Source organism: Rhinoderma darwinii, chromosome 9 (assembly GCF_050947455.1).
Source record: "Rhinoderma darwinii isolate aRhiDar2 chromosome 9, aRhiDar2.hap1, whole genome shotgun sequence".
NCBI classification, from domain to species: Eukaryota; Metazoa; Chordata; class Amphibia; order Anura; family Rhinodermatidae; genus Rhinoderma; species Rhinoderma darwinii.
The window spans coordinates 31,246,867-31,274,762 of NC_134695.1; the positions used below are offsets into that span (position 1 = coordinate 31,246,867).

Genomic DNA, 27,896 nt, shown 5'->3' on the forward strand with positions numbered 1-27,896 from the left:
CTGGCACAGAACACTTCACATAGTGTAGTATCCAAGAGGAATCCCACTGCTTTGTTCCTGGTTCCAGACAAAAAAAAAAAAAAGTTCAGCTAAAAGATTCTCAAAAAATACAATAGTAAAACGAAAAGAAAAAAAAAAAAAAAGTCATATAAAAAGTTTACCAAACTATGAAAACACACTTTAACAAAAAAGTACATTAAAAATGGAAAAGCTGTATAAAAAAAAAAAAAAAAAAAAAAAAAAAAAGAAGGTTTGCCTGGTTTGTGGGCACCCTCGGGGGGTTGAGAACTAGGCTTTCGATCAGGCTGACCTTGAACCTGAGGAGAAAAAAAAAGAAAAGACACAGAAGGCCTGAGAAGAAGGTCCTGTTTCCTACGGCACTAGGTTAAACCGAATTAGCTGTATACGGCAGCGCACAGCCTGCCTGGCTAGAGCACACACTTTCCTACCTAGTGTCAGCCTCCTAGTGGAAAGGACCTATACCCATGATGCGGTGTACACCAATGATAGAGAAATTATTTTAGTATGGAAGTGTTTGTGAAACCATACAAACAGAAAGGCAAACTCATGGATTTTCATGAGTACGTCATTACATAACCAAAAAGTATATTAGAAAATTGCTCAACTATATGTATATTTATTTACGTAAAACAGGAAAACTTGCGACTTTTTGATCACGTTGTATTCAATTTCTTTGGGGAGCTAAGTGACAAAAAAAAAAAAGAAATTTGGTCGTTTTAAATATTTTATTTTTTGCGACGCCCTTCACCGAGTGGGTTAAACAACGTTATGATGTAATAGTTCAGAATTTTACGGACGCAGCCATACCAGTTATATTAACATTTGTTTGTTTTTTTGTTTTTTTTTAACATTACCCTTTTACTTTATGGGAAAAGGGGTTTTTTTGGTTTTAACTTTTCATATTTTTTTTTGTAACATTGAAATACATTTTTATTTTTTAGGGGACTTGAACCAGCAGCGATCGCATACATGATACACTGCAATACTAACGTATTGCTGTATATCGTGTTTCTAACAGTCTCCTATAGGCGTACAAAGATAGCAGACCTAGAGGCCCTCATTAGGGCCCTAGACTGCCATAACGACCATCGGCACTCCGCAATCGCATCATGGGGGGAGGGGGCGCTGGTATGTCGGAGGGGTCCGCCCCCTTATTCTAACGCTTTAGATGCCATGGTTGTGATTGACTGCAGCATTGAAGGGGTTACACGGGCAGAATCAAAGTGATCTTTGATTCTGCCTGTTGCAGCGAGGTGTCGGCTGTATTCGCCCGCTAAGTACAGAGTGAGCTCAGCTCATGAACCTGCTCAATACTTCCCCTTAAAATGTGATGACATTGAGACACTTGTAGTATTGCGTTTTAGATCTGTGCGCCATTCAAATTAGAGTACAGTATGGCAAACACGTCGCCTCCAGGCCTTAATGTCCTGGGGTTATTACACAGTCGCAGCCATGACAATAGGATGCTGCGTGCCTCTCTGCCAACCATGCTGGGAAGTGTTGTAATTCGCATACTGTGTGTGCTTTTGAATGTCGTCCTGCTTAAGCACAATCTTCTAGATGCTCTCCATCAAAGAAATCTGCCTTTTGAAGGTGTCATTCACCAGACAATCTGACACAATAAGGCTGAAATCACACAAGCGGTTTGTGCCAAAAGAAAAAAAAGACTGATACTTCTCTCTATCGTATACACTTTGTTTTAAAAAAAAAATAAAAAAATACAAATTCTAAAAAAAATTATATAAACTGCATGTGTGATTCCAGCCCAAGAAAAGCTAGCTGCGGTAAAAGTGAGAAATCAAACCAAGCACAAGTCACCTATTAAAATCACCGGTCGCTACAGCGACTATTCGCCAGTGGCTCCGCCTGTCTTAGTCTACTTGTCCTGCAGTGATTGCTGCAAAACCACTGGCTTCAATGGTGATGTGACATTCTTGCTAGCATCACCGGATACCAGCGGTCACATGAAAGAGCAGCACATAAATCACCGCAGGAAAAGTATAGAAAAGACTGGCGGGGACCACCGAAGCGGCATAGGATTTAATAGGGAAGTTACGTTTCGTTTCTTATTTATTCACATTACCTGCAGCTAGTTTGTTTTCTTATCCTCTGACAACCCCTTTAAGCAACTTTCATATAAATACTTTGAGGTAATTCTGCAAGCCACAGAAAAAAAGAAAATAGAAGAGGTAAAGTAATAAAGAAACTATCACGCAAAATAATCCTACATTATTTATTAGCTGTACAGTAGTACATTTGCATTTGAAAAATCCTACTTTTTTGCCCATCACAATATTTTAACGATGAATCAATGTTGGCCTCTTAAAATAATGAAAATATCACAGGACAGGTTATAAAATAAATCAAGAAAATCCACGAACAAAAACATTCAGACTTTTCAAAATCTAAACGGATAGCTAATGAAAAGTACCCACTTGGAAAATTAAATTACAGGCAAAAGGAAATGACGTTTCTCTTAACATGATGTATGGTTTATTTTATTGTACATGAATCCTACGTGAAGGTAAAGTATATAAAGAGAATAGTCTAAAAAAAAATTGGTGTCAAAATGTATATCATACATCATTAAAGTTATGGGCAAGAACAATAGAATACAGGTGGTGGAGGGGGTTGGGAGGGGAGAAAAAAAACAAACCGTTTGAGGGTATTGGTTCCGATTTGCAAATTTCATCATCCAAGAACGTCTAAGTATATTTAATCTTCCCATGTCAGCAATTAAAATTAATCTGACTATATCGGTCCATGGTTATTCAAACTTCTTGATAGAAAAAGATTAAATGTAAAAAAGTTATTTACAGAGTCAAGTGTTACACAACAAAGCCAGAGTCTGGAAAAAAACAAAAAAAAAAAAAAAAAAATCTAAATAAACATTTAAGCATGCTATATATATTTACACATACACACTAAATTATGGACGTCCATGTTCTACAGACAGCTGTACTTCTGGGAACAATGGGTTTTAAGCCATAATTTTTAAACAATAAAAATGTAGGCCTTACCAGAATTCAATGTTCCCCAATGCAAACATACAATTTATGCAAAAGTAACAGCTAACCTTTTAGCCATTTGCATTTGACATTTATCTTTTTACATATACCTATTACCATTTAAAAATTGATAGGATTGGCTAAAAGAACAAGCTATGCATTTTTTAAATTGGGGGGAGATGCCTCAATGCCAATACATAAAACCAAGCAACTGTGAAAAGTAGTCACTCTTCCTTTAGTGAAATCTCTAAAATGCCACCGACACTACATACCACTTCTAGGAGTCCATGATTTCATGTTTGCAGATATTGAAAATTGCATCCTTAGTCAGCCAATGTGCATTACCCTTTCCCCTTACAGGTTTTGTAAAAGTCCTTAAAATTCACTGAAAGCAAAAAATGAACAAAAAATAAAAAAAAAATAGTAAAACATTTTTCATAAAATAGAAGTGAGCCATTTAAACACAGCCCGTGCCAGTTCAATCAGAAGGCAATAAATCTTTCAGTCATCACCGGTCCATCATGCTCAAGATCATCTCAGGAGTGAGATCTCCATTCGGAGCTTCAACTGCAGGAGCAGTTGGTGGAGCATCTACTACTACTTCTGCTTCTATATCCATATCCATTTCTTTCTTCACTTGTACTATGATGTTTTCAATTGCTCCTGTACTTTGATCCTCCACTTGGATAACAGCAGCAGAAGCTGTAAAGACAATATATTACCAGTCATCAACAGGTTCTAAAGCCCAGCAAAACAAAAAGGCCCCGTGAAATCTAATCTTTGACGGCGCTCACATTCAGCGTCGTGGACGGGAGGTGGCGCGCTTGCCGTCAGTAAAGGTGTATAGTCTTAATAAAAGTATCAACTGGGGAGTGTAAAATGTGTCAGCATTAACCACTATGATGGCTTCTCCATCTTCATGTGCTACACTTCGGGAAAATCTTCACTAGGAAATCATTCTTAAAAATTTCCAATCAATTTCAGACCATTGGAACAGACTCCTGGCAGTCAGAAATTACATTATGACAGAGCGTATCATAAAGTCGACAATATTCTCTTACTTTTCGGGGGGTTTTGACTACCTCCTGTACCTTGACTATTATATTCATAGCAAGTGGGAAAAAACAAAACATACAACTTTGTACGGGTAGACTCGCATGCAGTTTTGACCGCAACATAGTCTATGGTTAACCCCTTAGTGACCAGCCTATTTTAGGCCTGAGGGTATGTTCACATGCAAAGCCAAAAACGGCTGAAAATTAGAGCGGTTTTCAGAGAATACGGCCTCTGATTTTCAGCTGTTTTTGAAGCTGAAAACACTTGGGGCATTTTTTTTCTAGACATTTTGGGAGCGGTTTTTCCACTGAATGAAAAAGAGCTCAAGTAGAGACATGCTCCTGTTTACGGGGCCATTTTGTTCCGCGCCTTTTTTTTTTAAAAAAAAAAACGAAAAAAAAAAAAAACAGCAGCGTAAAAACACTGTCTGAAACGCAGCTTTAACCATCGAGTTCAATGGCCAGAGGTTTGCAGGCTACCATTTTTCTCAGGTGTATTTCTGGGAGTTTACGCCCCGAAATACGCCTGAAAACAGTGTGTGAACATACTCTTAATGACCAAGCTCTTTTTTTATGTTTTTCCATCATATTCAAAGCGCTATAACTACTTTATTTTTGCGACAGCTGTATAAATGATTTTCCATTTTTCAAGCGGGACAAGTATTTTGTAATAGCACCATTTTGGGGTACATATAATTGATTAACGTTGATTAACTTTTTTTGGGGTAAGGGGGTCAGGGAAAAGAACCAGCAATTTCGGCACTTTTTTGCGTCCTAAATTTACGCAGTTTACCGTGTAGTATTAACACAATATTTTTCCGCCGATGCAGCTGTAGGAGGGCTTTTTTTTTTCCATTTTGGGGGGCGACTTGTAGCTCTTACTGGTACCATTTTGTAGTACATGCGACTGATCACTTATCGTATTTTATTTTTAAGGGCAGGATGCACAGAAAAACAGCAATTCTTGCATTGGTTTTTATTTTATACGGTGTTCGCAGAGTGGGTTAAATAATAGAATAGCTTTATAGTTGGGGTCATTACGGACCGGGCGATACCAAATATGTGTAACTTTTTTATTCCATAAAAGTATCTCTTAAGGGGAAAAACTGGGTTTTTCCATTTATTTTTATTTATTATGAACTTTTAAACTTTTTTTTTTTTAAACTTTATTAGTCCCACTAACTTTACTATGCGATCATCTGATCCCTTTTTATAATACACTGCAATACTTCTGTGGGGTGAGAGGGAGCCCCCTTCCTCCAAAACCACTCAGATGCTGCTCTTGCCATTGAGCACCGCATCTGCGGGGTTAAACGAGCAGGATCGATACTGATTTAGATCTTGCCCGTTCGAGCAGGTCTGCTCCCAGCACTCAGCTACTTCCGGTAGCGGAGGGCAGGGAGATTTAACTGCTCCTAGCGGAGTTTATTTATTCCGATGCAGCACTCTAAAAAGGCAATTGCATCGGAATAAAGCCAGTTAGTGGCCGCCGTAAAAACCACTATGAGCGGTCACTAAAAAGTTAAGGGCAGCATTGTGTATTTTATATAAACAATATCTAAGCCGAATGTTAGATCTGCTATTCAGGAGCCTGGAAGAGTAGAAAGGATCCTTGTGAAGCAACATTTTTTTTTTTTTTGAAAGGGATGGAAATGTTGGCACTATTTTTACTCAAAGGTTTAAACCCCCCCCCCTCCCCCCCAAAAAAAACCCGAGATATAACCACAGTTGCCCTATTATATAAAGCGAATGAGTGCATACAAACAAAACCCCCATTCCAGGTGTAATTTCAGCCTGGGAAATACACTGATTCAATGTTCAGGTCCATCATTTATTGGTAGCTTTGCATTCTAGTCATTGGAGGCGAAGCCCTGCCCAGTTCCACAAAACTTTAGGTTTCAGCAGATCGGTTATGCTCGTGCACACTGCTGAAGCCAGCTAGTCCCTAGACGAAGATGGAGGAGGCTGGGACGAAAGGTCTCCACTGCGTAGTGTCTGCAGCTCACTAAAAGTCTTGCAGGGGACATTTTATGAGCCAGCAACGACACTAATTTAACACATTTGCTCAAAATAAAACTGTATAAACTTACTTTGTTTTGGCTGATTGTTTTTTCCTGGTGGTCTTCCTCTGCGTTTCTTAGCAGGAGGGGCTAGTGGAGTTAGTGGCTCTTCTGGTTCATGCTCATGTTCCGCTTCTATCTCAACTGGAAGATCATCCTCCTCTTCCTCATCATCTTCGTCATCCAAATCTGGTTCTGCATTATCCTCTATAAATTGAATAATCAAAATAATCTTCAGCACCAAGTTGTCTATAAGTGAAAATTACTGTTTTAGCACTTTTTACCCCTCCTTGACATCTGCTGTGCATGTACATGTCGGCTGAGCCCGTTTCACACTCGGTTTGTCAGCTGTATATTCCTGGACGTTTAACCACTTACATGCCATTGACTGCGGCATTTAAGCAGTTAGGGTAACAGCCCCCTACCCTTTGTCTATCAGCCACAGAGCTTAACAGGAGAATGAACAAAAGCACAATCCATTCCATCTCACAAAAAAAAAGTTAGCATCCTAGGGCAAGGTTAGGACACAAAGTAGGAAATGTCTGGGCTCCGCCAAAGCAGGCCATAATCTTCCCATATACACTGGTTAAAGAGGCTCTGTCACCAGATCGGCGCTGCAATGTAGATTACAGTAACGTTTTTATTTTTAAAAAAACGAGCATTTTTGGCCAAGTTATGACCATTTTTGTAGTTATGCAAATGAGGCTTGCAAAAGTCCAAGTGGGTGTGTTTAAAAGTAAAAGTACAACTGGGCGTGTATTATGTGCGTACATCGGGGCGTTTTTACTTCTTTTACTAGCTGGGCGTTCTGAAGAGAAGTATCATCCACTTCTCTTCAGAACGCCCAGCTTCTGCCAGATCACGCTGTGACGTCACTCACAGGTCCTGCATCGTGTCAGACGAGCGAGGACACATCGGCACCAGAGGCTACATTTGATTCTGCAGCAGCATCAGCGTTTGCAGGTAAGTAGCTACATCGACTTACCTGCTAACGCCGATGCTGATGCAGAGTCAACTGTAGCCTCTGGTGCCGATGTGTCCTCGCTCGTCTGACACGATGCAGGACCTGTGAGTGACGACACAGCGTGATCTGGCAGAAGCTGGGCGTTCTGAAGAGAAGTGGATGATACTTCTCTTCAGAACGCCCAGCTAGTAAAAGTAGTTTAAACGCCCCGATGTACGCACATAATACACGCCCATTTGGACTTTTGCAAGCCTCATTTGCATAACTACAAAAATGGTCATAACTTGGCCAAAAATGCTAGTTTTTTAAAAATAAAAACGTTACTGTAATCTACATTGCAGCGCCTATCTGCTGCAATAGCAGATAGGGGTTGCAAAATCTGGTGACAGAGCCTCTTTAAATTAGTTTGTACAGTGTAGGAAAAGACCAAAAACACACAAAAAACATGTCCATGGTCCTGGGAGAAAAGCCCAACCAAAAAAAACCAGAAGAAACAGGAAGAGGGTGGGATCTGGTAAAAATTTTGTGACGGTGAGAACCAAAGCCCCGGTAGTAGCCTAGCAGACCTGAGTGACTAAAGCTTGATGCCCTAGGAGGTACGAACAGCTCTCGTAGAAAGGGCAGTAACCTGGAGAGGAACTTTATCCTTGGACCGATAGGCTTCCGAAATCACAAATCGAATCCATTGAGCAATGGTGGCCTTAGACGATGCCAAACCCTTGCGTGGCCCTTTAAGAACTAAAAGAAAATCAAAGCACGAAAACATTTGTCGCAGCCAATTTGATGCGGAATGTTCTTATGTCAAGACAGTGCAGAGCCTGCTCCCTCATAAGACGGAGGGACACAAAAAGGAAAAGTAGTACCATATCTTGATGTGGAAAGAAAATACCACTTTTGGAAGAAAAGACAATGTGGCAGACCACCACTGCCACTCACACCACTTTTCCACAAAATGGACGGAGCCATTCACGGCCGACAGATTTACTATAGGTTTATGTTAGAATCTACACCGACTCAGATCTAGTGCACGGACGATTAGAGATGCGCCAAATTTATTAAACGGTGTACGCCTCTTAACCAGACGCATCTTAGGGCCAGATATGGACCGTAAAAACAAGTGCCGATCAACAAGAGTACTCGATCAGCACTAGTTTGCTCCCATAATGTTTGGTTGTGTATGGAGACTAGTGATGACCATGATCACTAGTCCTTTGCAGCACATCTCCCAGTGCTGATGGAATTGTAGACAACGATAATATTTAATACCGCATAAAGCAGGGGTCTCAAGCACGTGGCCCTTGAGGCGGTCATCTGCGGCCCGGGGGACACAGAGCCGCTAGTATTGGCTCTGCTCCGGGACTCTGGAATTCCCCGACATCGCTGTCCATATATGGACAGTGTTGTCAGGGTTTTCCCCAGAGTGGAGTCCCAGGCAAAGCGCTAGTACAGGCTCTGCTCTGGGACTCTGTGGAATGTACAGCGATGTCTAGGGCTTCCCCAGAGCTGGACAGTGATGTCAGGAGCACAGCTGGAGTCCCAGGCAGAGCCCTAGAAGCTGCTCTACTCCGGGACTGCAGCTCTGGGCAAGCCCCTGACATCACTGTCCAGCATCCACAGAGGACACTGCGGCAGCATCCACAGAGGACACTGCGGCAGCATCTTAAGAGGGGCTGCCCAATCTTGACATTGTGTCTCCCAAACGTTGCTAACTGAGCCGCCGGACTGCATTTAGCGACACAAACTGGAAAACTGGATTGTTGAAATACGGCCCGTCAACTTCTAATTTTTTCTATATGTGGCCCACTTACCCGGCGGAGTTTGAGACCCCTGGCATAAAGGATACAATCAGCAATGAACGTTCATCGGCTGATCGTTGCCCTGTTTACACAGGTCAATGATCTGGAACGAGCGTTCTTACGAATGCTCGTTTTCCCGATAATTGGCCCGTGTAAAAGGGCCTTTAGTCCTGCGATCTGTATATTAAGATTGGAATAAAAAAAAACAAAAAAAAAAAAACCGCTGGTCTAATTAGAAATAGAAACAGGATGGGACCGAACAAAAACTTGACCTTGGTTGCAGGAAGGACAGGATTCTAGGTTTACATTATACCATGGGATGGAAACTGCACTGTTCACAAAACAAGAAATAAGCCTTCCACGTACGGTGGTACACCTGGGCTGATTGAGGTTTCCTGGCCAGGTTCACAGCGCTTCAATGGTAATCAGCACGGTAGTTTACACGGCACTAATCTTTAAGCTTGCTGAAACTAAATCAAAAGTGCGGACAAAAAAAATAAAGCCAGCCTAAAGCGACCTATCTTGGCACAGAATCCGTGCCACAAATACCTATAAAAACAATTGAGAAAAAAAAAACAAAAAAAAACAGGACGACAAATAGCATCCAAAACATCTTGCCTTTTAAAATCTGCATCTAAACTCAGCAAGGATAACTGCTGTTAAGCAGGTTTAGGCTTGAAGGATGGGCGTCTGGAGTCACTGGTGTGGCTATTCCTCTTGTCTAACCTAGATGAGGAGAATGACCTCTGGGAGGAAGCTAGGAAAGACTCGAAAACCTTTGGCAACGTTAAGGAGGCTGTGGATGCCGCAGACGATTCTGTAGCAATAGGGAACTTTTGCCGCCAGTAGTTTTAAAACTATTTTATCCAGACATTTTACAAAAAGTTTGCCTCCAACATGAGGAGGGCCAACCAAGGCTTTTTTGGAAGTCTCATTGGCTGCCCAACATTTCAGCCAAATAAAGCGACGGACAACTACCAAGTTAGCCAATGCAAGGGCATTGACAGGTGTTGACTCAAGTCAGGCCTCAAACAAGAGTTTTGAAGCATTTATAATCAGGGAAGAGAGATCAGCTATATCGTCCTCCGGCGCCCTGTCCAGGATACCGCAGTGCTGTTATTTCACCCAAACCGAGCAGGCCTTGCTAAAAAGAGGTAAAAACTAGATGCTAGGCAGAACCTGCTGCATAAGGGCAGACTTTGCCTGTGAATCTATTTTTTGTCAATGGGATCACTAAGGGATGCCGCATCAGACAGTGGAATGGTGGTGCTTTTGGACAGTCAGTGGGATACAGTTTCAAAGTTGTTTCTCCCTCTGTGGATCAAAGTCCTACTGAATAGAAAACAGTTTTCATAAACTTTGCAAACAGCCAGTTGCCAGTCAGGATGTTTCCATTCCTTTGATAGCAGTAATTCAAATGCTCTATGGTTCGGGAAACCTAGCCTTTGGCACAGTTGATGGCGTAAAGGGGCCATGCTTTGCATTAAAGGTGTCCCTGACCGCACGTATCAACACCTGAACGGCAGCGGTGAACTAAGTCCTGTTCTGGAGAATCATTTTCAGGGAAAATAGGAAGAGCGGTGTTTATTCCTGAAAGGGAAGCACACTGTAGCCTAGTAACAAGGATTCATACATATCCTCCGGAGTAATGAAAAATGAACAAAGGCTGTGGCGGTAAGGCAATAAAGTGTAACTGTTTCCAAAACCCCCTGATATGTCAGAAGCTGTGATCAGTGGGCGGCTGGGTGCAGAGACCCTCCGATTGCTTGAATGAAGAGGCAGAAGACCAGAACTGAGCGCTGTGCTGGCTCTTAAGGTTTTTTTTAATATCTCCTGGGAGAGTCAAGAAAGGAATAAACGGTCTGTGTGAGACAATACACTGCTTATCAACGGCTATCCATGTCACAGGGCCCAAAAAAAAGCTGATCTGTCTCAGAACCCAGACCTGCACGGTTCCAAACGTGTCACTGGGACAAGTGTTTTGCGAAATGACAGCAATCTTTTAAAATCATGCAATTACGATTCAATCAAGCCAGATATATATTTGAATGTTTTTTGCCCAAATTATATATAATTCATACCACTATCAGTCGACCCTTCCTTTTTGGAGCGCATCTTTCTCTTACGTCCACGTTTCCCTTTTTTATGCACTACTTCACCTTCCCCTCCATTTTCTCCATCAGTACCATCAGGACCAGTGCAATTATCTGCATGTCTTGACATTGTATTCTGAAGAGACAGGTTTAATTATAGTTATTATTGCATCCATGTCATAGTACATTATATAAACAATGCAGCATTCAATTCATAGCGCAACAAAATAAACGTGAATAGACAATAGGAGAAAAAAAAAATCATAATTCTACAATCAAGGTATGAAGAAAAGATACAAGAGGTGAAGGAATACAAAAGGTTCAACCTTGTCACATGAAGGTAGATTTGGAGCAAGAGTTAAGGTATACTATGATGTAAGCCTTTCTAAAGGGATCATTGTTCAAAGGTTTGCTTGCAGAGTGGCAGATGGCATGAAGCAAGGAATGCTAAAGAGACAGCTCCTGGATTAGAGCGTGTGAGGTGATGGTCATGGGTATTAGTGGTGTTTGAACCTGGAGATTAGTGAGGAAAAAGACGAGATGGTGTTGGACAGCGCAACATTGGTAGTCAATGAGTACTCTGTAGTTACTGTAATGATCAAGTAGAGAGAAAGTACTATGCACACCAGAGGGGAAATTCTTTTCCAAATGAATGATTTATTTATAGCCAGTGACAGTCCACTAGGTCAGCCGCCATATGAAAGCGCCATCAAACATGATCAAGCATTGACACGGTGCCTGAAGAAGGTCATGGTATTGACTGAAACGTCGCACTGTCACTGGCTATAAATAAATCATTCATTTGGAAAAGAATTTCCCCTCTGGTGTGCATAGGACTTTCTCTCTATTGGATCGGGTTGGGCCCCTACGCATGCACCCACGCTTATACCTAGTGCTATCCGAACCATGCTACTGTAATGATCAAGTGATCCCCATGATTCTGGTATTAGGAGGCTGCTATGCAAAGTAAAAAGTAATACATTCCCCTAAATGGGAGCAGCGTATAATCTAAAAATTAGTATGTTTTTAAATTATTTAATATACATACAGATATTATGTATATTTTAGGGTTACATTAGACCTAGAAATTTTTATTTATTTTACACAACGCAGCATAATCATTGTGTACGCATCAGTATTTCACTTCATTATTTGTAAGGCCACATTCACAACTCCCAATGTACACGTTCGGCATCCATCACAGTATGTTTAACAGTGGCATCCGTCACCCACAGACAATTATGGCATCCATTGAACATAAACGTTATGATTGTTTTCAAGACGTCCATGTCAAACGGATGCCTACATAGTCTAAAAGGTGACTGATGGCAGAGTTAGGCACCTGTCACCCAAAGGCTATCATGGCATTCATTTTAAGATGACCTGTCACCTCTCCGGATATGTCGATCTTAGTAAATCCTGGAAAGTATTCATAGTACTCCTAGAAATGTATGAATAAAATTGACAACTGGGTGTTACCGTTTCTCTTGCCAAAAGGGTGTGCCCCTGCAGTCTCGTTGTCTGCATTGATTGGGCAGTTACACACACCCAACACAACCTAGTTAGCAATATAATCGTAGATTTTTAGCTGGATAGAGAAACGGCACAACATGGAGGTCTAAGCAAAGATGTTCCCGAATTGTTATTTCATGGGGAAAACAGTTATTTACTAAATAAGACATATATAGAAATGTGACAGGTCCTCTAACGTTTAAATCATAAAAAGTTATTGAAAAGCGGATGCCTGAAGTTTGTCACAGTGGCATCTGTCACTCATAGGCTCCCATGTTAAAAATTTATTTTGTGGGATTTCATACCGACAAAATAATAAAAAAAAAAAAAAAAAAAAGTAAGAAGGATACATGGCAAACGTAAGTCAACAGGACATTTTTGGCCTCCGTTGGGCTAATGGAGCCTTAGAACATTTAGCACATGCACCACCGGGAGCTTTCCTGGCATACATGCTAAACGTACATCACAAACGTGATGTGAACAGGGCCTAAGCCAAAACCTGAAGTGGAACCTTCACAGAAAAAGTATAATGGAAATATTTGTATCTCTTCCAGTTTTGTTCCCCTTCTGGCTCACGACTACTGATGCAAAATACTGTCTAAAATACTGCTGTCTGATAGTGGAATTAAAGGGTATGTACACCTTTGAAATGGTTGTTGGTTTTTTTAATAAAAATTTCTGTTTGGTGCAACTTTCTAAATACTTTTATTACATTTTTTTACTTTGAGATACAGCTGCTTTATATCATGTATACAGAGCAGCTGTATCTAGCTCTGAAACTTGTATCAGTCAGGTCAGCAGGACTGACTGGTTCAGCGACAGTGGGTCCTGTTACCGATCACATCTAACTTCAATGTGATCAATAATTGGTGGATCCTGCGTGTCAGACACGCAGGACTCGCTGACACTGTGCCCATCAGGGCCGCTGACATGACGGATTCATGTCTCCACTCAAGATACAGCCGCTTTGTATACAGAATACAATGCAACCATCTCAAAAAGTGTTTAGAAAGTCTCGAACAAGCTGAAATAAAATAAAATAAAAACAAATTATATATACTTAAATAAAAAACGCGTATGTAAGGCGTACATAGCCTTTAAAACTAGAAACTGGCTTTAAAAAAAAAAAAAAAGAAAAATAAATTTCAATTATAAATTGTGACTGGTCAAGGATACCCCGGACCTGAAATCAAATACACTTCTGCGTTTTAAACATAAAAAATAAAAAAAAAAAAGAGTTCTTGAACATCAGGCGTTGTCATTGAGTTTTTTGTGGCTTGTTATGCAACATTATGAACATGCCTTATTTCTTTCTGGCATTTCTGAAGTCCTATAGAGAAGCCTATGAGGAAAACGCTAGAGAACCCCCACCCCCATAAACTCCATACCTAAAACATGCTTTTTATTGAAAAAAAAAAAACACCACTGAGCCCACAAACAAAAAACGCTGTGTATGTATGCTCTGATTTTACTATAGACTTTAAAGTAACATCTGGCCGCAGCAATTTTAGGCCAAAAATTTTTTAAGAAATTGCTCAAATAAAGCCAAAAACAAGTCAAAATGCTGTGTGCAAATCTATCCTAAAAAGCCTTCTAGAAGTATTCATTAAGTAAAACGAACAAACACCTTACCCTTCGCGTAAAGGTTTTTCCACACTTTGAACACACAAATGCAGCAGGAACAAAGCTTGGATCATGGTATCTCTTGAAATGCATGTCCAGAAGCTGCTTCTGACGGAACGTTTTATCACAATGGCTGCATGCATATGGTTTCTCACCAGTATGGGTACGTTTATGCATTATCATGTGACGTTCCTAAATAAAACAAATAATGTAGAAAGATTCTTAAGACAGTCAGCTATGTAGATGGTAGTTTAAACACCCCTCCCCTTCCAGTCACATTTCAAAACAAAAGCTGTAGCCCTATTTGTTGACAGGACTCATTTTTACCTCTACATACCAGTCATTACATTTTGTGGGTACCAATTTAGGGCCTACATTTATAGTGGAGTATGAAAAGCTAATTTATAAAACTTTATAGTATGGTTTTTGTTTTGTTTTTTTTAAGTCACATGTATTTTGGCGTGTATTTTAGATTCTATAATTTTTTTTTTATTCCAAAAAGGGAAAACGTTTTAATGTTAAACACCACAAATGTGACCAAACAGGATTTTTTTAAATATTTTTTTTGAGTACTCACCGTAAAATCCTTTTCTCGACTAGATCATTGGGGGACACAGACCGTGGTACATGCGGTTGCCACTAGGAGGCTTGATACTTAGAAATAAAAAAAAAAGTGGCCCCTCCTACAGGATATAACCTGCCCACAGACATTGAGCTACTCAGTCTGTACGCAAGCAATAGGAGAAGCAAAAACAAGGTAAGTAAAAGGTATGTCAACACAATAGAGGAGAATCCATAAAACTGACAACCATGACAAAAAAACAACTTGAAAATACAATGGGTGGGAGCGGTGTCCCCCAATGAACTGGACAAGAAAAAGGATTTTACGGGGAGTAGTCAAATTCCTGTTTTCTCGATGGTTACATTGAGGGATGCAGACCGTGGGACGTCCTAGAGCAGTACCCAGGGGCGGGAACACAACACAGGACATTGTCACCTATTTCAGAGATGCCTGCAAGAATTTGCGACCCAAGAAAGATGTGCATCTGATAGAACTTGACAAAGGTGTGGCCACCTAGCACACCTGAAGGCACACAGCCCAAGAAGCCCTAACCACTCTGGTAGAGTGGGCTGTGATCCAAGAAGGGGGATCCTTACGCCAAACCTGATAAGCCTCGAACAACCAGTCTAATCCAGCGAGCGATAAAAGGCCTTTGAGGCCACCAATCCCTTCCTGGGAACCTCTGGGAGAATGAACAAGGAATCCGATCTCCGGAAAGAAGCAGTGACAGAAAGGCAAGTCCGCAAGGCGTGAACAACATCCATTTTGTGGAGGGAACAATACCTCGGATGACTGGGAGACTGACAAAAGGACGCCAAAACTATGTCCTCATTCAAGTGAAAATCCAAAACAACCTTTGGCAAGAAAGGAAGGCACCCTGCAGAGCACCGGCTTGTCCTGATGTGTCAGAAATGAACGGCAAGAAAGCCATCTCTTCAGAAACCCTCCAGATGGAAGTCACCGCAACCAGAATAAAAAAAAAAAAAAAACACTAAAGGGAGCAAGGGTTTGAAGGGAGCAGACTGCAAAACCTCCAAAACCAAATTGATATCCCAAGAAAGAAGCGGAGGACGATAACGGGGAACCGTGTGAGAAACCGCCTGCAGAAATGTCAGCCTTAGATGCCATAGGGTGACTGAACTAGGTGCCAACTCCTGACCCTTCAGGGAACTAAGGGCCAAACCTTGATTCACCTAAGAGGAGAACTCTGGATAGACAAAAACACAGGAGAAAGTTTGGAATCCTTACACCAACGAAAGTAAACCTTCCAGGTACGATGGTAAATACAGTCGTCGGCCTAATTCACACGAACGTGTCAGTTTTGTGCACGTAAAAAGACGCAGCGTTCTTCCTGCGTTGCAGTTTCATGTGGAATCCGGGTACAGGAGGGGTTTTAGGTTTTCCCTGATGCGCAAAAAAAAGGACAAGTATAGGACATGGTGAGTTTCACGCAGCGGACACACGCTGCATGAAAAACACTGAATGGCCCCTTATAATTGCATAGATTCGTGTGACGTCCGTTGTTTTAACGCGTGTAACATGGACGTGAAATACTCTCGTGTGAATAAGGCCTAAGGAAGGCTTCCTAGCCTTCAGCATAGTGAGAACACCGACAGACCGTGAACTCTCAGAACGGTGGCCTCAGCAACACCAATAAGTGCAGCGACATTGAAGGACATGAGATACTTAACGTTAAAGTTATCATCTTCATTATCGGCTACCGCCGGTGTTCGCATTACCCAAAATGTACCACGCGGGTAATATCCTAAATGTGTGAGAGCTTGGGAATGTCACATCAAGGTGACTTTAAATGACGTATTATTACAATCGGCCTCGGCGACACAAAATGGACCTGGTCTACGATTGTAACATGATTTCATGTGTACACATTTCGGTAGTCGCTTGTTGTGCGCCACTTGCATCAAGCGTAGATGCTCGTCACAAAAATCACTAGTCAGACCACACAAGGAATATTGTGAACAATTCTGGGCATCGGTGTATAAGAAGGACATGGCTGAACTAGAACGGGTGCAAAGAAGGGTGACCAAGGTAATTAAGGAAATGGGTGGATTGCAGTACCAAGAAAGGTTATCAAACTTGGGGCTATTCAGTTTAGAAATAAAGCCTGCTTAGGGACAGTCTAACAGCAATGTACAAATATATAATTGGACAGTACAGAGATCTTTAGAATGATCTCTTTACAACTAGGCCTGTAAGGCCCTGTTCCCACTGCGTGTATTTGTAGTTTTTCGGCGCATAAGGAAAGCGCATTGTTAGTGCATACGACGAGGTTGGTTTACGTAAGCTTATTTAAAAATATGTAGTGTAAAAAAGCAGCGTCAGGGCAATTCTTTGGCAACTAAAACTAGCCTAATTCACAGTCAATGAGAGCCCTAATTATACGCCAAGAACGTGCAGAAAGCACGCACAAAACGAGTCAAAAATACCTGCAGTTTAAAACGCTTTACAAAAACGCCAGTGTTTTTGACACGTTTACACATCCGGTTTTTTGGAGGGCAAATAACAACAACAACAACAACAACAAGAGGGCATCCTCCACATCTAAAAAGGAAAAAAAAAAAAAAAAAAGGCTTCACCATACTCACAGATGGGGATTCTTTACTGTGAGAGCAGTGAGGCTATGGAACTCTGCTACAGGATCTTGTAATGGTTTATTCTTTGAACATGCTTAAGAAGGGTCTTGATGCCTTTCCGGAAAAACATATCAAGTTGGAGTACTAGATTCTGAAGATGGGACATTTATCCAGGGATTTATTCTGATCGCCATATTTGGATTTGTGGAGAGAATTTTCCCCTAATGACGAATTGGCATACACCTCATGAGGGTTTTTGCCTTCCTCTGGATCAACATTTTAGGACTACAGGTTGGACTTGATGGACCGGTGTCTTTTTTTCAACTTGGCAACTATGATTCCACGCGGCGATCCAGAGGATCTTTGAAGGAAGTGGAGTCCCCTTTTGGTAAAGTACTAGCTTTGGCCAGACGGGAAACAGAGTGTCTACCGCCAAAGACTTAACTTACTTGGAAGAGATCTTTTCTTGAAAAGGATGGAAGACGTCCAGCCGGTTAGAGTGAGAGAACTTCTTGTCCAGGTGTAAGCACTCCTTGAAAACTAAACCTTTAAATTCAGAATGAGCTGGAAAAACCATCTGGGACCATTGAGGCTGAAGAAAGGAATAAGGCCTCATTCACACGACTGTGTTTGATCTGTGATATACTGACCGTATGTCGGCCATATTTCCCAGACAGAAAACAATTCAGGAAGCCCGAGTTCCTAGCAGTATAATTATTTATGATGCTAGGATTTCCTGGCTCTCCACGGAAATGATTACACTATGGGAAAGTAGGTTTTCAGTACGGGACAGTATTTCTAGAAAGGCAGGGAGTCCTAGCATCAAACAACTATGATGCTAGGAACTCAGTCCTCCTAAACAGTGTTCAGTCCAAGAAACGCGGCCAACATACGACCCGCATATCAGACCAAACACTGTCGTGTGCATGAGGCCTAAGTCAGGTGAAGGAGTAGAATCCATGACCTGTAAGGCGTCACAGACAGCCCTAATAAGCACCTCAACAGAAGTGGTGAAAGGGGAAGATCCCTTATCAACCAAATCCTAATCTGAAATCAGAAAGTTGCACCTCCGACAATACCGCTCTAGGTGGAAAGGAAGCACTGGACCCCATACCTCCGGTGGGGGAGGTGAGGAGACCTGGCCCGCTTTTGGGGTCTGCCACGTGAGGAAGACACGGACATAGTCCATTATGGGTATGACTATAATTTCAGACCATCCTCCCCTGGAGTCAGTGATGTTCGCTAGGTTACAAACCGTTCTGTAAAAGGGAATTAGCCCATTCTGCATCCAGACCCAACTACCAGGCGTGAGCAATACTGGGGTGGCAGGGGTGCAGGAGCTGCAGTCATTAGGCCAGAGTGCCAGTATGCATCACATAGGGAAGCAGGAAACTTGGTACTGCATTTGGAGCATGCATAATGATTTGTAATGGTTGTCTAGCAAAGGTTCTCCCTTCGGGTCAGACATTTCAGTAGACTGGGTCACATCACCACACCCTGCAAAAAAAACGGAGTAGAGAAACCAATAGAAGCAGTCACCTATTGCGTGCAGCAATAACTCCTCCCTCAGGAAGTAATGGCTGCCTTCATCTAGGTCTGCTATAACATTTGGACACACAAAGCTCAGGGACTGAGGCTAGGGCACCTGCAGGGGAAGGAGAAAAAGGCCAAGGGCCAATTCCACCCAGTTTCAGAGTGTCTAGAGCCTGTCCCGAGGCAAAGATGATGCAGCACTGGTCAGGAAGTACTGTGTACCCAGCAGCATCCGGCTGAAGGCAGGCGAGCGAGAAGCAGATAGGCCCCACCCATAAGTCATCGCGATTGGTCAGTCTTGTTCACGTGACCACCAGCAGCCAATTGGAGAAGGCCGATTCCCCCATGGGGAAATAGTAAAAAAAAAAAAAAAAGGGCGCTGAGAGATGGGGTGGCCCTACCACTCACCCAAACTAATACACCACCAGGAGAAACTGGTGCTGCCAGCACAAGACTCGCAAAAACCGGTGCTGCCCATAGTGGAGTAAAAACAAATAAGACTGATTCATAAGCAGAAGTGTCCACCTCCTATGACTGAATAGTTCAGTGTTTGTGGGCAGGGTATATTCTGTAGGAGGAGCCGCCTTTTAAATTTCTTAGTGTCAAGCCTCCTAGTGGCAACAGCAGATAACCACGGTCTGCGTCCCCAATGTAATGAATGAGAAATTGCAATTCTCTATACTTTTAGCTGCGCATGCACACCGTTCGCTTGGTCCACTTGGAACTGTGGTACCATTGGCTGCTATTTAAATAGTACTCTGGCGATCCAGCTGAAGTGGTCTTCAGTTGCACTGCTGATTTGCTTTCTATGCTCTACTGATCTTCGCAGTTTTGTTTACAGTCAGGGTGGCTTTTACATAGGCTAGACAATTTACTACTGCAGAAGCAGCAGGGAATTGTTAGAAACGTGGACCAAGCAGTGCCCATGCGCAGCCAGAAGTAACCAGAAAGAATTGTAATTTGTCACATCTGTACAGACATTACCAATAAAATTGCAACTAGCCAACATTGGGTGATATGATCTAATGCATTATGAGATACTTTACTGATATTTTCGAATAACCTGGTTGAAAACTTTAGACAAATTTGGTGCTCAGAAGTACATCCCTATATATCCTGCTTCCTATTTAGAAAATAAAGTTGCTGCTCATTGGGGGGAGTTGATAAACATTTCTATGCCAGTTTTTTGGCACACAAGAGGGTCTTTTTAATCCGCCTTTAGGACACTGAAAAGGGGGTGTGGCTTACCAATTGGTCAGGGCCAAAGCAGCCCAACAAATCATAAGTTTAGAGCAGAAATCTGGAAAACAGATATGACACTATGGGGCGTAACAAGGCCCCCACCTTGCCCCCAAGATCGCACTACCCCCCACTCCATCAGACAAAAGGAGGGGGGAGAAAAAAAAAAAACACATCTCCCCTTACCTGAGCATTTAGGACGCTAAGTGCTGCATCGCACATAAGGACCTGCCGCTGCTTGGCATCAGGACCTTGAATGAGCCGCCGCGCTGTGAGAGTAAAGGCATAACTTACACGAGCGTAATATACACGCGTGCGACGCGCATGCCTTTCACGCGTGTCGTGCGCACCTATATTAGGCTATGGGGCAGTGCGTGAATTTTGCGCAGCGCAAATGCGCTGCGTAAAACTCACGACATGTCCTTTCTTTGTGCGCTGTTCGCGCATCACGCACCCATTGAAGTCAATGGGTGCGTGAAAACCACGCAGGTCGCACGGAAGCACTTCCGTGCGAACTGCGTGGTTCGCACAACAGCTGTCAAACTGATTGTAAACAGAAAAGCACCATGTGCTTTTCTGTTTACAAACATCCAAACGGAGTGTCAAAATAATGGCGGCTGCGAGAAAATCTCGCAGCCGCGCATCATACCCTGATGACACCCGCAGCTGTTAAGTGCCTTTTGCGCAGGCAAAACGCCGCGTTTTTTGCGTGTGCAAAACGCACATGCTCGTGTAAATCAGGCCTAAGAGTACATGAAGGGGAGAAGCCAAGAGTAGCAGCGAGTATACTCTTATTTTATGACCAATTGGAGGGAGAGAATGAACGCCGCAAAGCTGCTGCTCCACAACTAGGGTGCACGGCCAGCTGAAAAATGCATTGGTCTCTTTTATTATGAACACTGGCAAAGATTTACTAATGCTCAACATTAACAGCACTAAGGCCCTGTTCAAAGTTTTTTTTTTGCAAGCACAAAAATCTGCCTCAAATTTCCTTCAGGCTGGGTTCACACGACCTATTTTCAAATGTAAACGAGGCGTATTATGCCTCGTTTTACGTCTGAAAATAGGGCTACAATATGTCGGCAAACATCTGCCCATTCATTTGAATGGGTTTGCCGATGTACTGTGCCGACGACCTGTCATTTACGCGTCGTTTGACAGCTGTCAAACGACGACGCGTAAAAATACAGCCTCTTCAAAAGAAGTGCAGGACACTTCTTTCAGACATAATTTGAGCCGTTCATTGAACTCAATGAAGCACAACTCAAAATTTACAGCTGTCAGAGAAGCCTCGCAAAATGCGAGGATGAGCATTTACGTCTGAAACGAGGCAGCTGTTTTCTCCTGAAAAGAGTGTCTTTTCAGACGTAAAAGCCTGCTACCGTGTGCACATACCCTCAGGAACTTGAGGCAGATTTTGACCTGCCTGCAAATTCTTGCTGTGATATTCGTGGCCATTGAGTGACGAACGCAGAAAACGCCATGAAAAATGCTTTCTCTGCTTCCCATTGATTTTAATGGGAGGTCAGAGACTGAAACAAAGCAATTAAGAGCATGCCGCTTTTTTTTTTTGTGGAAAAAAAAAGGCCTCTGTCTCCCATTGAAACCAATGGGAGGTGGTTTCAACCATTTTTTACGCTAATTCAGACACTGTTTCAACGTTAAAAAAAAACAGTGTGAACGGAGCTTAATAGTGGTTACATACGTCAAGCACCACAAGGGCCTTGCGGTTTGCTATATACACTATTTCAGTATTGTACATATTGCAAAAGTAATTTTTCCCGCATTAGAAATGAATCGTAACCGAGAACAGTACTCTTAAACCTTGACCCGGTAGGTCTAACAAATAGTTAAAATCCAATAGAGTGGGCGGTGGCAGCCTTAGAGGCCGCCAGGCCCTTTCGTATACCCGCCGGAACAACAAATAAGGAATCTCATCTGAGGAAGGAAGAAGTGAGTAAACCCGTAAAGCAGAATGGACAGAGCGGTTAGTTTCTTGGGACGGAGAAGGGCAGAAGGAAGAATGGGCGAAAAAGCAGAGGCGACCAGCTTGGGTGCAAAAAAAAAAAAAAAAATGGTACCAATAAAAAAAAAAATATAACAAAAAAAAAATAGCCCTCATACAGCTTTATCAGCAGAATAAAAAAACTATGGCTCTTAAAATATACAAAATTTGGTATTCGCAATCGTAACGACCCACTGAATAAAGTGATTATGTTATTTATACATGTTAAACTATGTAAACTTAAAAGCGCAAAAAAAAACAAAACACGAAATTACTGGGTTCTATCCACCCCCCAAAAAAAGTTGATCACTAAATTATATAGACCCCAAAATGGTGCTCTTAAAAAATACAACTTATACAGCTATGTCTAGTGGGAAAAAAACCAAAAAAAAAAAAACAACCCAGTTATAGCTCTTTGATGTGACTATGGAAAAACCGTAACAAATAGCTTGGTCATTAAAGCGGCTCTGTCACCACATTATAAGTGCCCCATCTCCTACATAATGTGATCGGCGCTGTAATGTAGGTAACAGCAGTTTTTGTTATTTAGAAAAACTATCTATTTTCACCAAGTTATGAGTGATTTAGGATTTTATGCTAATTACTTTCTTAATGCCCAACTGGGCGTGTTTTTACTTTTGACCAAGTGGGCGTTGTGGAGAGAAGCGTATGACGCTGACAAATCAGCGTCATACACTTCTCTCCATTCATTTACTCCGCACATAGTGATCTTGCGTTGTTCACTGTGCAGTCACACACACACACACACACATTACCGTTACTGAAGCGCCTTGACAGTAAATAGACATCGCCTCATACACTTCTCTCCACAACGCCCACTTGGTCAAAAGTAAAAACACGCCCAGTTGGGCATTAAGAAGCTAAAATCGCTCATAACTTGGTGAAAAGAGATTGTTTTTCTAAATAAAAAGCACTGCTGTCACCTACATTACAGCGCCAATCTCATTATGTAGGAGATAGGGCACTTATAATGTGGTGACAGAGCCTCTTTTAGGCAGGAGTTCAGTTTTTTTTAATTTATTTTTTAGGGAGTTTGACGCGGAAACCGCGCCAACAACGGCCGAAAATGCCTACCATTGATTTCAATGGGAGACAAATTAGTTTTTTTCCCGCGAGCGGAAAAACCGGCTCGTGGGAAAAAGGGACAAGCCCTACCTTCGGGCGTTTACACCTCTGACCTCCCATTGACATCAATGAGAGGCAGAGAAAGCGTATTTGGCGGAACTTTATGCCCGCGGCGCACAATGGCCGCGAAAATCGGCGTGCAGGCAAAGGAAAATCTGCCTCAAAATTCCAAATTGAATTTTTTTTTGTCTGCAAAAAACTCAGTGTGAACCCAGCCTAAGGCCTAAAATAGGCTGGTGACTAAAAGGTGTTAAAAAAGTGGTTGTTTTTATTTATTTATTTTTACTTGAGGATAAATGGGAAGTGGCTTTTTTGTACATGTAATATTTTTTGGTAGCTAAAAAATATTAGGCCCAGTTCTCAGTTTGACACTTTTTTTGACGCAAAAAAAGCCTTTGTTTCAATGGGAGGCGGACGCGTTTTTTCCCCGCGAGTGGTAGAAACCGCTCACGGGAAAAAGCGGCATGCCCTATCTTCAGGCGTTTACGCCTCTGACCTCCAATTGACATCAAAGGGAGGCAGAGAAAGCGTATTTGGCAGCGTTTTTGCCCGTGGCGCTCAATGGTCGCGAGCGAAAAACGCGGCAAACTATGCAGGCAGATCACAATCTGCCTTGAATTTTCTGCCTGCAAAAAACTGTGTGAACTCTGCCGTAGGCTATATTCACACAGTTTTTTTTTGCAGGCAGAAAATTCTGCCTCAAAATTCCTTCTGGAATTTTATCTGAACGGAACCGCGTTTGCAGCGTTTTTCGCCCGCGGCCATTGAGCGCCAGAGGCAAAAGACGCGGCGAAATACGCTTTCTATGCCTCCTATTGAGGTCAATGGGAGGTCACAGACGTAACCGCCCAAAGATAGGACACGCCGCTTTTTCCCGCGAGACGGTTTTTCCACTCGCTGGAAAAACACCTCCGCCTCCCATTGAAATCAATGGGAGGCATTTCCGGCCGTTTTTTGGCAAGTTTTGCGACATGGTTTCCGCATCAAAAAACTGTGAACTTGCCCTTACCATTATATATATTTTTTTTAATTAGTCCCCCCCAGCAATTGTTAGATTGCTGGTACATTAAATATCAATACTAAGGCATTACGGTACATTGTGAGTTTTACCAGCTTCTATTAAGCGTCGGGAGGGCGTTAGGCAGTCCATTGCCTCCAGCCAGGACGCGATGTCTATTCACACTCCCGACACTTCGGTAAAGTTTCTGTGGGACATACTCACGGCACAGCATGATCTCGCGAGATCACGCTGTGCTGTATGATTGAGTCCCACAGAAACTTTACCAAAGTGTCGGGAGTGTGAATAGACATAGCGTCCTGGTTGGAGTCAAGGTCTATTCACTCTCAAGACACTTCAGTAAAGTTAATGTGGGTGTATGTCACGAAATCACGCTGTGCTGTGAGTACAAATGGAAATGAATGGAGAGAAGTGTATGACGCTGATTGGACAGAGTCACACTCCTCTTTACAACGCTCACTTGGTCAAAAGTTCAAAAACGCCCAGTTGGGCATTAAGAAATGAATTAGCATAAATCTAAAATGGTTCATAACTTGCTAAAATATGATCGTTTTTCAAAATAAAAAAAACACTTCTCTACATTACAGCGCCAAACAGATTATGTAGGAGATAGGGCACTTATAATGTGGTGACAGAGCCTCTTTAAAGAGGTTTTTCCACAAGAGACATTTATGACACATCCACAGGATGTCATAAATGTCAGATCGATGCGGGTCCCACCTCTGGGACCCGCACCTATCTCCAAAACGGGCCCCCCTAAACCCCGTTCAGCTTTGAGGCTGAATGAGGTGTTTTCCGACCATGAAAAACGTTATATTGTTGTGAGTTACGTAACTCGCTTAGCTACGCTGTTTCCGTAACTCCTATAGTAGTGAATGGCAGTTACAGAAGCAGCGTAGCATGCGAGCTACGTGGTTTCCGTAACTACCATGAAGTATGAGACTTCACTACTATTGGAGTTACAGAAACAGCGTAGCTCAGCAAGTTACACTGTTTAAGTAACTCACGACCATATAACGTTTTTCATGGTCGGAAAACACCTCATTCAGCCGCAACACACATAGGCTGAATGGGGTTTAGGGGGCCCTGTTCTGGAGATAGGTGCGGGTCCCAGAGGTGGGAACCACATATATCTGACATTTATGACATATCCTGTGGACATCATAAATGTCTCTCGTGGGAATACCCCTTTAAGCCAGGATCACACATGCGATTTTCTGCAGTTTGTAGCCAAAGCCAGAAGTGAATCCAACAGGAAGGAGGTATAAAGAACTGATGTAGCGCCTGGTGTCCACTCTTCATTTTGGCTCAAGAAAAAGGAGCCAAAAACAGTGTGTTCTAGGCCTTAGAAAAAAAAAATGTGGTTTAAATTAGGTGCTTAAATAAAATGTATCAAAGTGTGAAAATCTTTCTTTATCGCTTTAGTTTTTGATTTTGTTTTTTTTTTGTTACGATTTCTGCTCATGATTATGGGGACGCAATCCTGCCTAAGCTACTTTTAACAGCATTTAGAAATATGCTTTACAGCAGCTACATGGACCATAGGAACCCATTGACTTCTATGGGAGTTTTCTAGGCATGCTCTGTGACTTATGCAAAGGTCACTGGACAGGAAGGGATAGGAAGGGAGCTGTGTCCATCTATGGTCAACGGTGGATCCTGAATTATTTTGATAGAGGTGTTACCTTTCATTGTTGTCCTGTCTAATGAGAGGATGGTGGAAAAGGGATCTCTACAGAACAGGAAGTTTCAGTCTATTGTGAAGCTCCATGGCCAGAGTAAAGATTTTAGAAGTATTTTGTAATATAGATAACAGAAAGTGTAAAAATTAGGTTTAACATAAAAACTTGATTTAAACAATAGGTCATTTCTGATTATACATTCTCTTCAAGGGGTAACACTGAGCCGCCTTTGTGCACTTTGCCCTCCCACAGTTTTACATTAGGTTAGTCTTAACCTGGAGTTTAAAAAGTTGCACTAAGTTTCTGGCTGCAATCTCCATAACCTTTGTTAATTTTCAGACTCCCTGGTATGCAGCTTGCAACCTGCTCTTAAAAGGCTATGTACACCGTTCAAACATTTTTGTGAATAAAAAATTATCAGTATGTTCCGTGTACCTTTCTAATTAAAAATGATTTTTACTTGGAGATACAGATGCTTTGTATTCTGTATATAGAGCAGCAGTATCTAGCGCTGAAACCAGCATCCGTCTGCTCAGCGGCACTGACTGGTTCCGGGTCAGCGGGTCCTGCGTGTCTGACACAAAGGATCAAGCTGTTACCCAACACATCCAGAATATTTTTTTTTAAATGTATGTTTTTAAAGTTGTACATACACGGCCCGACGTGGGCTGTAAAAACGAGCGCCGATCAACGAGGCAGCAAAAAGATCAGTAATGTATAGGGATTGCTGGTCCCCATACATTTATATAATGTTGACAGCACACCTCCCTGTTTACACAGGGTGGATTTGCTGCTGACAGCTATAATATTTCTTGCTGCATAAACGATACAATTAGCCAATGAACAAGCTGTCATGTGTCAGCACAGCTTCATTCCTTGGCAGCTTATAAAGCCCATGTGTGATGATCTCTCTCCTGTGACAGACATTGCTGCTGCCAGCGAGTGATCTCTCCCCTCTCACTACAGATTCTGCATGGTGTACTCTCCCCCTATCTATATTGTAATACACTAGAACCTGCGTGACTGCTCCCAGTAGAACCCGCCTCCCTCACAGATTCTGCAATGGGTGATCTCCCTTTCTAATACAATGTGCTCTGAGTGTACAACCTCCTTACCTTACTTATGATCTCACCTCAGTCTATTCCCTACGTTTAGCATGTATTTTGGGAAAGCACTCTTTTGAGATGAAGCAGAGTGCCCCTAAGAGTGTCTAATTTAAGATTTGTTTGTGGTTTTTTTTTTTATGTGTACGGCACCCGTTACAGGCATACGTTTAACATATAAAGTCATTGGAATTTTAATAGCTTTTCATGATGTATACATTAAATTAATACCATAAGGGTCTATAGGAGACAGATGCCTAATAGCGGCATCCGTCACCCATAGTCTATATTGGCATTAGTCTAACGGATAAGTCATGAACTCTCATGACCCCAGTTCATGACGTATCCATTTAACATAGTATACGGACAATGATTAGAGTATCCTTCACAAAATATGTTTGACGTATATGCCAGGTCAGGATACCGACCTATACATTAAACATAATGCAATGAACGTGATGTGAAGGAGGAATTATACAAAAAAAGGGAGGCTCCAAATAACGTCAGGCCTTAACCAACAGCAGCCAGGAGCAGTGCGCTATTGGATCTGTGTCAGAATCAGCAAAGATGTCCATAGCCTTTAAAAAAAAATGTTGTCACTCCATATCATCATCAAGGGAAAGTTACCTGTCTGCAGGCATATTCACACTGGTCACATTTGAATCTTTTTTCATTTTTGTGAGACTTCTGGTGCTGTATAAGGGCATAACGCTCATGGAAGACCGTATCACAATAACGGCACTTCTTGCCTTGCTCAATGAAGGAATGCTGTTTACGTAGATGAACACCTTAATCAAAAAGGAAAAGCCATTAAAAGATCTGAAACATGCCAACAGCTTAAGGCCAGGATCACATTTTTTAGGTGGTTTTATGGCTCCGTTT

At 42.1% G+C, this 27,896-nt stretch overlaps 1 protein-coding gene across 3 annotated transcripts in view; it reads right to left on the reverse strand.

The window, feature by feature from the left end:
- Positions 1-2,240: 2,240 nt before the first annotated feature.
- The window catches only part of CTCF (CCCTC-binding factor), a 71,373-nt gene continuing 45,717 nt past the window's right edge, over positions 2,241-27,896 (reverse strand). For 2 of the 3 annotated variants that reach the window (XM_075837464.1, XM_075837465.1), the window contains exons 7-11: positions 27,642-27,802; positions 14,142-14,324; positions 10,986-11,133; positions 6,175-6,351; positions 2,241-3,731 (exon numbers count right to left, since the gene is read on the reverse strand). In XM_075837464.1, the coding sequence (XP_075693579.1) occupies positions 3,538-3,731; positions 6,175-6,351; positions 10,986-11,133; positions 14,142-14,324; positions 27,642-27,802 (863 nt within the window). In that variant the 3' untranslated portion in view covers positions 2,241-3,537. The remainder of the gene's footprint in view (positions 3,732-6,174; positions 6,352-10,985; positions 11,134-14,141; positions 14,325-27,641; positions 27,803-27,896) is intronic. The other variant, XM_075837466.1, reaches the window with a different exon arrangement.